Source organism: Haliotis cracherodii, unplaced genomic scaffold (assembly GCF_022045235.1).
Source record: "Haliotis cracherodii isolate W230 unplaced genomic scaffold, xgHalCrac1.p SCAF_17, whole genome shotgun sequence".
NCBI lineage: Eukaryota > Metazoa > Mollusca > Gastropoda > Lepetellida > Haliotidae > Haliotis > Haliotis cracherodii.
The window spans coordinates 13,755,899-13,769,953 of NW_027266272.1; the positions used below are offsets into that span (position 1 = coordinate 13,755,899).

General features: G+C 40.6%; 1 protein-coding gene across 1 annotated transcript; it reads left to right on the top strand.

The window, feature by feature from the left end:
• Positions 1-5,716: 5,716 nt before the first annotated feature.
• Positions 5,717-12,312, top strand: LOC139464630 (uncharacterized). Its single transcript, XM_071246156.1, has 4 exons — positions 5,717-5,891; positions 7,825-8,025; positions 9,554-9,567; positions 10,468-12,312. Exons 1-4 carry the CDS (start codon positions 5,717-5,719, stop codon positions 12,310-12,312), a joined length of 2,235 nt encoding a protein of 744 aa, XP_071102257.1.
• Positions 12,313-14,055: the final 1,743 nt, after the last annotated feature.

The following is a 14,055-nucleotide window of genomic DNA, read 5'->3' on the forward strand; positions in this document are numbered from 1 at the left end:
TTATAAACATAAGCACAAAACTTTCACAGCACCAAATCAATGTCTCAAAGAGTCACCATAATCCTTTGAGTATCCGATAGAAGTAGAATTTATACTATAGGTATTCTCAAAATCCCAGAGAAAACTAAAAATCAAAAGCAAATGCCATCTGAAGTAAACAATATATAAAATGCTGGAGTTCCCCATTGATAACATCTACGTAACATCCATGGGTAAGACATTTTGACAAAACGTAGGCATCCCCATGGGTACCAATTGTGCCCCCACACCCCACCACCCCAATCCACCACCCCCTTCTTGCTGATCTGTATTTTTTATGCACATGAATCTGAATTCCTGCTCAGAAGTCAGAACAAGACAAAAATGACCATTAATTTTTCCATTTATTGTGTATGGATGCCGACTACACTCAGTTAGATTTTACTTCCTTTTTCGCAGAGCATATGTACAGAAACTGTTCTCGACAGTACGATGTAAGACGATATTAGAACCACTCTCACTTTGGAAAGGTGCCCCTGCAAAAAATGAAGGAATTGTATATGTATAGGTTATAAGTCTGATCAATATTCTTGTTCTCGTATAATGGGTATTATGGTACGATTGTGTGTAATACCATGGCGACACGTGGTCCTGTGCACAGGTGAACCAACGTCGGTCGTGGAGAGTCCGCATATGGGGTACCGCATTTCGGGAGTTTGGCTCCTAATAGTTTCTTAGACTTCGGTCCTTCACTACACTGAAGCACATTAACACATGAGGTGTCTCCTTGAGCAACTGACTTTGCTCGGAATGTGCCTGTGCTCACCTCTATGATTGTTATCCTTCTAGCGCCTAACAGGCAGCTGGGTTGTATACTCCCCACGGAGCTGAGAATGATTGTTGAGTGCACACTGATCCTGAGACCGGGGTGAAAATAGCACTTTGAGGCATGCCCCTGAGTGGGATGGAAATACACACATTATCAATGGCCTATTATTATTAATATCATGTATAATGCTCGGAGCATTTGGTGTAGAGAATAGTATCCTTGTATGGTATACGGTATATATTGTGTCATGAATATGACGTGGATTATGGCTATTGGTTGTTTGGTTGCATCGTACATCAGATTTGACATACTTATCGGCTTATATGGCGAGTGTCGTGTTGCTTTATAGCATGAATAGGTTATTGGCCAAGGTATTTGTGGCCTTGTGACTCGTCATCTATGACTGTGTTTTGACACCACTGACTCAGTTCACACGGCATCAAATATCTCACTGGCAAAGTACATGCCCAACTATAGGATCAACTAAAGCATAAACGTGTGCGTGGTCTCACCAAATGTGTACTTCTTCCGCCATATTGGGTATTCCAACCACATTTTAGGCTAATGTGCCATAATTTAACTAATATACTCCTCGAAGAGGCATTAAACCCATTCACTCACCTATAGCTACGAACGAATGTGTAACCAAACAGCTTTGAGGGAAGAGGTGACATTTTTTTTTGAAATTCTTCCTTTTTATTGTTCTAAACGTAGCCTATTTTCGGCGTCCATGACGGATAGTATGTTTATGTAAAGGTTTGGTTTGGATGTTGTAGTGCTTCACATTTACATTTACATATATGCATCTAGGTCACTCGACGGTGAGTTTGACAGAGACAGTTTGTCCTTCAGCGTGTCCTTTCTCATGTGATCAAGGAGTGGAGCAGTAACTCCAGTATTGTTTCTTTCAATAGCTGCACACCAACATGGCATGTGTATTTTTATTCACCTTGATTTCTCACTCAGCCGTATGTGGTTTTGCAAAATAGATTGGAGGTTTTCTCCCGCCGCCACAAAGGATGTCATACCATTTCCAACTCAGCTGGTAGCTGTTTGTCAACGATTACTTGTTAACATAACATGCTTGCTTCATCGGCTATTCAAACCACCACATTTATTTCTTGTTAAAATGCAATCAATCAGTGCATCAAAATCTCTGTCATCTTCCCGAGGCAAGAGAGTTAACTGACTATGAAAGTCCAGTTTACACCCTTGCCGAACTAGGCTGGAATTCCTAAGCGCAATCGCATTGCTATTAAGATGGCTAGAATTCACTGTTGGTCATGGCTCTAGTTTCCATTCAAACCGATCTCTCTGGACTGAAGGTGAAGTTAAGAACGTTTGTAAACTCGTTGGAATTAATTGGAATATTCAATGTATGTGACGGTGGCCTGAAAATAATCGAGTATGGACAAGACAAACCAGTGCTTTATATTATGATCAACGATGAAAGCAGTTGGGTTGCATGGACGCGCAGTCAACCAAGTCAGCACCCGATCCATTTAGTCGCATGTTAAAAGCATGGGATGCTCCGAACCAATTCTCACCAGGAATCACTACGGGTCATCGCAGGTTAACTTTAACTTGCAGTAACTGTTACATTAAGTCAGGTTGTATCTGTGCAGCTTTTGTTTATGGTGAATAAAGTTTCGCAAAACATGTATGGATCCGTCCTTTTCTGTTGTAGCAACTCAATTACAATGAAGCAATATCCTAAACGTGAATAAGAGCGATAGAAATAACGATTAGTATTCATTGAATAGATCAGTGTGAAGCAACATTACAAGGCTATCAGGGAGCTCTGGAACTTATAACCAAACAGACACTGACAGGCGTAGAGGGCTGATAACATTGATCACAATAGTTCGCACTGCCAGGGTAGGGACACATATAAAGCGCAAACTCCCAGCTTAGTAGTAGTTAGCAAAAGTGTCAGATTTGACTCATTTGGTACTAAATAATATCCTCATGCTCGTTGTATGCCAGTTTCTGGATTATCTGGGGCCTGGATTACGGAGTTTCCTGTATTTATTCTTTCCAAATGTCCCTGACACAATATCCTTATGTGGGAGCAGACCGGCCCAGAAGTTAAACAGTGATCACATCCAGATCTAGAATAGGGGCACCATTTACAAAAAACCTTTTCAACCTATATTTTTGTATAATTGCTTTGTGAAATGAGTATTATGAGAAACTAGAAAGCCTCTGTTGTGATCATTTAAACAAAGAACATTGGATCGTGATAGAAATAAGTTAATTTGTGCAGCGTTCATCGCTGTTTTTATCTTCATTAGATTGAATAGATATTATAAATAAATACTCGTTAAAAGCTAATGGTCACGGGTAACAGCCTATCGCTAGTTGTACAAACACGAATCAACTTTCTGTATAAAGCTAAGTAAACTGGTGAATTTGTAATCACATTTTATCAATGTACAATCAAGACACTCTCATTAATAAATCCTTCCACCTACAGGAGCCAATGCTTTTAAACCGATATTCAATAAACATGTTACTTTAGTGGATGTAATCAAGCCTACCTTAGAATTATTTCATGACGATCATTAAAGCCTTTAGATGGAATCTATGTTGCTGACAAGTAAATAATTGATCAGCTTAATGATGGATCATTTAAACAGATCAATACGTTTTCCCACTAAATCTGGTAATGAAGACCTCTGTTTTCATTGCACACGGTTGTAATTGAGGACTACAGATTCACTTAGTTGATCGAGAAGCCAGGCGCAAGGCATCTTTACTAAACACTCCACCACCAGAGGCGTTTGACACGACACAGACGATGAAAAGTAAGTAATATTCTGTTGAGGTATGTTTCCCACGTGTGTAATATCCGTAGCATTTCGTTTCAAGCGCTCAGTTGAAATGCGTTCAATCTAAAACGTCAGTCATGTTTACTTTGAATTACTTGTGTCCCAAAGCGGATATTATCTGATTATTCAATTGTTTAGCCTGCTCAGATCAGTTGACCACATACGACTGTATTTTGAGTGTGTTGGTTAATGACTCAATATCCCATCTCCATATACTCACCGCCAAAATGAACGCGAACGGTAGAAACATGGAGAGAAGTATGTACGTTAAGAAGAGATGTTTCCGTTGTGTACAGCATAATGACAAATGTCAACTTCAAGTGTTACCACAGTGTCTTTATTCTTATCACGATATGCACGTGATTTCCAAACTTTACACGCTAATACCGCACGAGACAAATGGTGCATCTTGAGTCTTGGATCTGTGTGATGCGTTCATGAGCAGCGGTTCCCGCAATTACCAGAATGTTCGTTGGTGCATCGAACCAATTTTATATCTCTTGAATATGAGTAGGTCTTCATCTATTAACCAACATGTATGGTATTCGCGTTTCCTTTGGTGGTGAGAATATTATTAAGGGAGGCCTGTACATAATCGAATCTGGACCAGGCAAACAAGTGAGCATCGATCCACGTAATTGGTTGGTTGGTTGGTTGGTTGTTTAACACCGCACTCAGCAATATTCCAGCTATATGACGGCGGTCTGTTAACCACGTAATTGGGATATGATGACATGCATCAACCAAGTAAGCGAGTCTGTACCCATATGGGGAATAGAACCCGGGTCTTCGGTGTGACTAGCGAACGCTTTATCCATTAGGCTACCCCACCGGCCCCGTTCTGTTATAATGATGTAGATATCCATTCAACGTATTGAGTGCATGTGCTCTTATTAGAGATATCGATGCCTTGCTATATCTTTAACAGAACGAGCTAGTGAATGAGTTGGATTTTTCGCTGATTTCAGCAGTCTTCCAGCAATATCTCGGCGGGGGGCACCAGCAAATGACATCATACATTTCACTCTTAAGAGGAATCGAACCCGGACATTCGGCTTGACGAGTGCAACTAGGTTAACCAATAAACATACAGTAGATAAATATTAAAATTTCCGAATTGATATATAGTTCAAAAACATCACTTCATTAACATCTTTCTTCAAAAGTTTAGTGTAAGAATTTACAGTACCCATTTCGACTCGCGAGAGGTTGGTTGTTTTTTTGTTTTACGCCACTCTCAGAAATACTCCAGCTATATGCCGGAGGTCTGTAAAAAATCGAGTCTGGACCAGACAATCCAGTGATTGATATCATGAGCATCGATCCACGCAATTTGGATCGATGACATGTCTCAACCAAGTCAGCGAGCCTGACCACCCGACCCCGTTAGTCGCCTCTATGCTGAGTGCGGCGTTAAACAACAAACCAACCCTTCCCATGCTTCATGATTCTGCGATATATCAACACTTGAACAACATGATGTCAAATGATTCTTTGTGCACACATATTGTGACCGATAATGTCGCAACAGTTACCAGGCTCGCTTTGTTCGCCCTGTTCAAAGATGTGCGAATGTCACATCAGTCATTGTCATGACATTGACATGTCATGTAAACACTAATTCTCGAGATCCCCCTATCCCAATACTGCAACAGCTGGTTATGGTAGTCCTATCACTTTCCTGTGCAAAGCTTGGTACACCTCACCAATTTGTTTTCAGGTTATCTTGAAGCATTTTTTATCGAAGTATGATGTCAAGGTTGTATTTCTTTTAAAACTCTTTATAACAACTCCAGATCGTGCCCAATAATATTTATTGAACTAAACTAAATAAACGACATAATAGTTTAATAATAGTCGGATGCTGATGCAAGGCAATACAACACTTTGGCAGACTTTGCAACATGAAATGTAATAAATGACAATACGAGGGCTGATTAACTTTCAATTATTGGCCATAACAAAGTGATCTAGTCAATGCATTAAATTGTTTGTGTAGTTCATTGCAAGTGATGAGGCTGTTTATATATTAGTGACTGCTAGTTGAACGGAATGGGGGGTCCAAATTGACACAGAAATGGAAAAGAACGAGTACCGAGCAGTCATCAAGTTTATAACTTTAGAGAAAAATACTCCTCAAGAAATTCATGACCGCATGTCACAAGTGTATGGGGATAAGTGTCCAAGCTATTCCACTGTTAAGCGTGGGGCAGCTATGTTTAAGGCTGGGAGAACAAGCCTTGGTGATGATCGTAGGTCTGAACGTCCCTCAACTTCCATCAATGAAGATTCAATCAAGGAGATAGACATATTACCATTGCTGAACTTGAGGAAGACACAGGTCTAAGCCATGGATCCATTGAAATTATTCATGAACATATTTAGATGAATAAGATATCTGCTCTTTGGGTTCCCCAGTTTCTAAATTATGATCTTCAGGAAGAAAGAACTGACATTGCCAGAGACAATTTAGAGATAATTGAGGTGGGTTTCGTTAAATTCAAAAATAGATTAGTAACTATGATGAAAGATGAAACATGGGTCTGCCACTATGATCCCGAGTCAAAATATCAATCCAATGAATGTCACCATTCCACTTCTCCGGCACCCAAGTCGCCACGCGATCAGTGTTGAAAATTATAGCCAATGTATTCTGGGATACAAAGGGTGTGATCTTTGTTGATTACTTCGAAATATAAAAGACGATTACCAGGGCCTGCTATGCAGAGATATTCTATCAAAGAAAAGCGGCGAGGAATGCTGACTGCTGGAGTTCTATGACTTCATGACAATGACACTCAATGATGAGGGGCTTGTATGAAGCTATTTCACAGTGCCCACAGTGTTTGTCCCATCAGCAGCTGAGGACGCTTTGCCATGCTCACAGTACCATCCCACAATACTAAATTTTGATAGGATTCAAAACATATGCTGCAAAAAAGTGAGAAAGGGCATGGTATATAAGGATGACCACCACATTAGTTCCATTTGATGTATATTGATATGTGTAAATGCCGGTCTATTTTTAGCTCACTGGTGAGGTTGACTCTGTTCGAGTGTACGTCCTGGGTGGGGCACTTCACTTTGGCTGTTCTCTTTTAACAATTACAAAATGCATGAAAAAGGAAGTGTTCGTCCCAATTGCAGTTCACACTGTTTGTGTCTGTATTCTCTGACACGCTGTAAGACGGTCTTCCAAGTAAATGACTGACATAGGGTTGCAATCTTATTGCAATAGCCTATGTCATGCATGACTTGAAGCAGCTGTGTTCAAACTTTCGATACCATTTCTTGAAGGATGGTTGGTTGTTTTTTTGTTTAACGCCGCACTCAGCAATTTTCCAGCTATATGACGGCGGTCTGTTAATAATCGAGTCTGGACCAGACAATCCAGTGATGGTTATCATGAGCATTGAACCAAGTCAGCGAGCCTGACCACCTGATCCCGTTAGTCGCCTGTTATGACAAGCATAGTCGCCTTTTACAGCAAACATTGGTTGCTGAAGACCTATTCTACCCAGGATGTTCACGGGTCCACACGCCGGTGATGGGAGACTGACCTAATCATAGATGTCCCTGTACCCACGCTAAAGAAAGCCTGATAATACGGAATTAAAGTAAAGGTTTCTGAACCTGCATTAGTTTCATGACCTTCAAGAGGCATTTTTAGCAAGTTAGCAATGTCTTCCGCATTTGTGAAATGAGATGCAGAGTGAAAAACCCATTGCTGAAAGTTCCCCAATGATTGCAAACGACAGCTCGTTTGTATCAACCCACCCAGTAAATCCTTTTTCTTCAATATCTGCTTCAGAGAATATATAGCTTGGCCTTTTCCACGGTGACAGTGTGGCGTCCTGATAATTGAGCAGCTACTCTTTCCTTTTCGCAAACACCTGGTATCATCTATTCACCATTTAATCCTGATTCATGGAAACGGAATCATACAACCGACTGTGCGTTTAGCAGATATTTCTTATGAAGGAGGAAAGAGTCTTTGTCGCTTCTTATTGAGTTCAAAAGTATGTACCAAATATTGTATCATCTGAAAAAGTGTATGTGTAACTTTTCAAATTACCAACCTCCACTTACCAGCACATTTACAGGTTTGTAAAAATAAACAATATACAGTACATTTGAGATTATACATAGGTTTAACCCCAATATAAATATCTCCACCCTTTTCAGATTGGTCTTGTCAACGCCTTGCCCTGTTGGTGATGTTGCTGATGCCTCATGTGCAAGCAGCTTCTGTCCAACCAGACCTACCAGCAGGCGCATTGATACGTGAGGAAATCGGCCAACCTGGTCTGAAGCAATTTACAGACCCTCCTGACAAGGAATCAGATATCCAGAATAAAAGCAAGGACAGTCCTATTGATCCACTGGGTGAGTGACCGTCTTGCCCATTAATCTTCTTAAAACTGATGAAAATTCGAAATTCGAAACTCCTGACATTGCGACATTGAAGGTTGTCGTGAGCATGTATTTCCTCAAACTGGCGTCTTGCGAACTTACTGGAAATGAGGTTGTGGCATGTAATGCTGTTTGAGAGGGGCTGCTTCTGTTTTTGCAGTGACAAATTTTGATACTGCACATAGGAATAGACAGCAAGAAGTGACCATTTATCTACTCAACACAACTGTTCTCAGACCCGTGAAGATTCAGGGGTAGAATAGGTCTTCAGCAATCCATGCTTGCTGTAAAAGGTGACTATGCTTGTCGTAAAAGGCGACTAACGGGATCGGGTGGTCTGGCTCGCTGACTTGGTTGATATATGTCATCGATCCCAATTGCGTGAATCGATGCTCATGATATCAATCACTGGATTGTCTGGTCCAGACTCGATTATTTACAGAGCTGGAATATTGCTGAGTGCGGCGTTAAACAACAAACCAACCAACTGTTCTCATCTCTTTTTTCTTATTGATATTTCTAATTCCTGTATATTTGTCTCCAGACGCTCATGCCAATCTGCTCTGTAAGAAAGGGACATGTATGGGCAGGTGTTGGGATTCAGGTTGGTTAACGATTCATCGCCCAACAAGATCTGTGAGGAGAAAACGTTTCTCTCCTCCATTCAACATTACACAGCGAGTGCAATCTGGAGGGCTGAATGAGGATGGTCGGCAGCGAGGTGATGATCAAAACAGCACAGGTCCTGTTTCGGAAAATAATGCATCAGACGAGGATGAACCGAAAAACGACTCTGAAGGTCAAACAAACTTTGATACACAGTGTACTTGTGATGAAGATTGTTTTATTTTTGGAGACTGCTGCTATGATTTTTTTTCTCTTTGCCTTCAACAAAATCTAACGTCATTATTGTATAGTGTTCACAATACAAGTGGTATTGTTAACATTATACAGGACATCAAAAAAAGCAAAAACATCGGTGGGGAGAGCGTGTTGATGTACTTGTTCAAGCGTTGTGAAGAAATAGATCATGGCACAGGAACTCAACATTACTGGATGATTTCAAGCTGTTCAAAGCTCAACACTGAAGAAACATTGGACGATACAAAAATTGACATTGTATCAAAATGTCATAACACATCACTTGATCCTCTTGGGAGTGTTCCAGTGACCCTGAGACAACAGCCTGACATTGTGTTCCGTAATATTTTTTGTGCCCAATGCAATGGTGTAGACAAGGAAAGTGTCATGCTGTGGCCATCTCAAGCTAAGTGCCATGGTTTTTCTGGCAGTTCTGGTATCACATACGATGAATTTATGCATAAATTGATGACCTCATTATGCAGGGTGGTGAGTGAAGTACCAGCTAAAGCACAACCCCGGCCATGCAGACAGGACCATGATACTCACCATAATTTGTGTCCAACACATGGGGTTGATAGATCCTTTTCAAGTCTTAACAGCTTGATGTGCAGAAGTTATATCTATCCTGTTGTCACAGATACAGGTGTTAAGGTGAGAAACAGTCATTGTGCAACGTGTTCAACAAATGACACATTTCGGAAATTCACATGTGAGACATTATCACACTTTCGGTTTCACAGCATTAAGATGCCATACTGTCACAAACATTCTTGCAAAGGATTCTGCCACATTAAAACCACTAATCAGGATTGTCACTGTGATATTAAATGCATTACATATGGCGACTGTTGTTATGACTTTATTTCAACTTGTCTCAGCAACAGTTTCACTTTTACCGAATTTGCTGAAAATGAAACCTTAATCAATGCCTTGCTTATGCAAGCATGGAAACCTGTTGAACATGATACTAAAGCTAGGACCATTACTGATGGTTTCGAAGACACTAAGATCCAAACAACAGAGACAGTCATCCAACTCCAGGCGTTGTATATCAGATACAGAAGTTGTGTTCTTATTCCACAAGGAAATCTGATATGGTTAATAGCAAAATGTCCACAGAATAAAGAAGACCCACTATGCGAGTCACCTCCGTCTATTACTAATTATTCAATGTCCACTCCAGCTTCATATATTCATGATGTGGACATTGTGTTTAAGAACGTGTATTGTGGAAGATGTCATGGTTTTCCAGAAGAGAAATTGATTCAGTGGGATAGATCTATTTCTTGTAAACCTGAATCACATCGGTTTACAAACATAGAAGAGTATCTGTCGGGATATTGTAAGATCAACATGGAAAGAATGGGAGGACGTTCCTGTATGGATGTGGACATTAACCATCAAATACGAGTGCGTAATGACTCTGAGGCGATATCATTATGCAGGTCATATCGGTATACTGTGTACTCAAACATACAGCCAAAACAGTACAGAAACCCACACTGTGCTCAGTTACATCATGGTGAGGATGATGTGTCATGTACGCTTCAGACACTAGAAGATAAGGGTGAGGACAGAAAAACTGAGGGTGCAACTGGTGGTTTTAGCATTTTGTTTAATTTCAATGACAAGGATGTCCGCTTCCAAACCAAAGATGGTAAGCTTATCTCACCTCACCTTGAGTGTCAGTCAGATGAGGTGTACGATACTTATGAGAAAATATGTCGTAAGATTCGTTGTCAGGAAGGTAAAGAGGCTATCAATGGCACTTGTGTTATCAGTGGAGTGGTGTTTGCTGACAGCCAAAACCAACTCTTCCCAAACGGTACATTACATTTCCTGGTTAGCGTGTATGTTCTCACAGAACTCCCAATGCAGATTGACAACGTAATAACTCTGTTTGGTCTAAAAGATTTGCATGAAATACATGCACACATTGAAATACTTAATGTTTCATCACTTCCTAGTGACATTTCTTTTCACAGTGTAGAATGGGAATCTAGTCAGGATTTGAAACAATTGATTAGGATTTATATTGAAAATGGTAGATCCCTGGAACACTTGTTATCAATAATGGCCCAAAAGATCCTCAGAAAGTCGGATCTTGTGATCGTGGATATCATTCTTCAGAATTATTATTTAGAAAGTGACCTATTATGTTCATATGGGGAAGTTATGCAAATGATAAACGTCACTTTAGAAACTTTAAATGGGACACTCTACGCCACAGACTCATATAAATATTATACATTAGATTCTGTTGCATTCGTACTTTGCTTGAAAAATGAATCTCCCAACCTATATAAGATATTTGTGTGTGGAATTCCTCTAAATTGTGATCCAGCTGTTTACAATCTAACCGATTTCATACAAGAGGAAGGGAATCTTAGAAACTTACATTCAGGTGTGATTCTGACAAATGCTTCTTTCTTCATAGTGGGAGAGGAAGTGCTGTCTTGTCATAACTTTACTCAGTCTGAGCCTGAGAGACACTCACCAATTTTCTTCAAATACGATCCCATTCAGGGTATTCTGACCTATGTGACGTCTGGTGTTTCCCTGGTTAGTCTACTGATCACACTGGTCGTGTATTCACTGCTGCCTCAATTGAGGAATTTACCTGGTCGTCTTACCATGTCTTTGTCTGCCTCCCTTCTGGTTGCCCAAACCCTTCTTCTCCTCATTCAACTGCCCACTGGAGTCCTGTGTCAGGCACTTGCCATCGCTATGCACTTCTCTTGGCTCTGTTCCTTCATGTGGATGACTGTCATGTCAATAACACTGGCTCGTACATTCACAAATAAAGGCGTCAACGCCTTGAACCAGAATACGACAAAGGCGCATGGCTTCCTTAGCCTCTGTGCCAATGGAATCCCTCTGTGTATTGTCACCACATCGGCTCTTCTAGATTTCATGGAGGTTCCCAATATTTACATTGGCTATGGAGCACATGGCATATGCTGGATCGCTAATCCTCGCGCGTCTCTCCTGGTGTTTGGTGTACCCCTGGCATTGATGCTTCTTGTTAACATTATTGCCTTTACCATGACGCTCTGTAATATAGAGAAAAGTCTGAAATTGTCCGAAAATATCACATCCTCAAAGAAGGACAAAGCCAAGGTGATCATCTATGGCAAGTTATTTGTCATCATGGGTGTGTCTTGGTGTTTCAGTTTTGGTGCAGCCTTTGCAGACGTCAGTATTCTCTGGTACATCTTCATCATCCTGAACGGCCTTCAGGGTTTCTACATCTTTGTAAGCTTCGTCTGTACAGATAGGGTTACGAGATTACTCCGGGAGAAATTGACAGGTTCTAGAGCAGATATTAGAACAATTTCAGCCGTGACATCAAGCACTGAAATCAAATCGCAAAAAGGTGATAAAACCAGTATCTGATTATAAACATATATAAGCACAAAACTTTCACAGCACCAAATCAATGTCTCAAAGAGTCACCATAATCCTTTGAGTATTCGATACAAGTGGAATTTATACTATAGGGATTCTCAAAATCCCAGAGAAAACTGTTAAAATCAAAAGCAAATGTCATCTGAAGTTTACTGAGTAAACAATATATGAAATACTGGAGTTCCCCATTGATAACATCTACGTAACATCAAGGGGTAAGACATTTTGACAAAACGTAGGCATCCCCATGGGTACCAATTGTGCCCACACACCCCAATCCACCACCCCCTTCTTGCTGATCTGTATTTTTTATGCACATGAATCTGAATTCCTGCTCAGAAGTCAGAACAAGACAAAAATGACCATTAATTTTCCATTTATTGTGTATGGATGCCGACTACATTCAGTTAGATTTTACTTCCTTTTTTGCAGAGCATATGTACATAAACCGTCTCGACAGTACGATGAAAGACGATATTAGAACCACTCTCACTTTGGAAAGGTGCCCCTGCAAAAAATGAAGGAATTGTATATGTATAGGTTATAAGTCTGATCAATATTCTTGTTCTCGTATAATGGGTATTATGGTACGATTGTGTGTAATACCATGGCGACACATGGACCTGTGTACAGGTGAACCAACGTCGGTCGTGGACAGTCCTCGGATGGGGTACCGCATTTCGGGAGTTTGGCGCCTGATAGTTTCTTAGACTTCGGTCCTTCCCTACACTGAAGCACATTAACACATGAGGTGTCTCCTTGAGCAACTGACTTTTCTCGGAATGTGCCTGTGCTCACCTCTGTGATTGTTATCCTTCTAGCGCCTAACAGGCAGCTTGGGTTGTATACTCCCCACGGAGCTGAGAATGATTGTTGAGTGCAGACTGATCCTGAGACCGGGGTGAAAATAGCACTTTGAACATGCCCCTGAGTGGGATGGAAATACACACATTATCAATGGCCTATTATTATTAATATCATGTATAATGCTCGGAGCATTTGGTGTAGAGAATAGTATCCTTGTATGGTATACGGTATATATTGTGTCATGAATGTGACGTAGATTATGGCTATTGTTTGTTTGGTTGCATCGTACATCAGATTTGACATACTTATCGGCTTATATGGCGAGTGTCGTGTTGCTTTATAGCATGAATAGGTTATTGGCCAAGGTATGTGTGGCCTTGTGACTTTGTGTTTTGACACCACTGACTCAGTTCACACGGCATGAAATATCTCACTGGCAAGGTACATGCCCAACTATAGGATCAACTAAAACATAAACGTGTGCGTGGTCTCACCAAATGTGTACTTCTTCCGCCATATTAGGTATTCCAACCACCTTTTAGGCTAATGTGCCATAATTTAACTAATATACTCCTCGAAGAGGAAATAAACCCATTCACTCACCTATAGCTATGAACGAATGTGTAACCAAACAGCTTTGAGGGAAGGGTGACATTTCGTTTTGAAATTCTTCCTTTTTATTGTTCTAAACGTAGCCTATTTTCGGCGTCCATGACGGATAGTATGTTTATGTAAAGGTTTGGTTTGGATGTTGTAGTGCTTCACATTTACATTTAGATATATTCATCTAGGTCACTCGACGGTGAGTTTGACAGAGACAGTTTGTCCTTCAGCGTGTCCTTTCTCACGTGATCAAGGAGTGGAGCAGTAACTCCAGTATTGTTTCTTTCAATAGCTGCACACCAACATGGCATGTGTATTTTT

Bases quoted from the DNA above. Each gene is read 5' to 3' on its own strand.
- LOC139464630 (XM_071246156.1), top strand. From the start codon at position 5,717: ATGGAAAAGAACGAGTACCGAGCAGTCATCAAGTTTATAACTTTAGAG. The intron at 5,892-7,824 runs GTAGGTCTGAAC...CACCCTTTTCAG, and splicing joins AACAAGCCTTGGTGATGATC to ATTGGTCTTGTCAACGCCTT.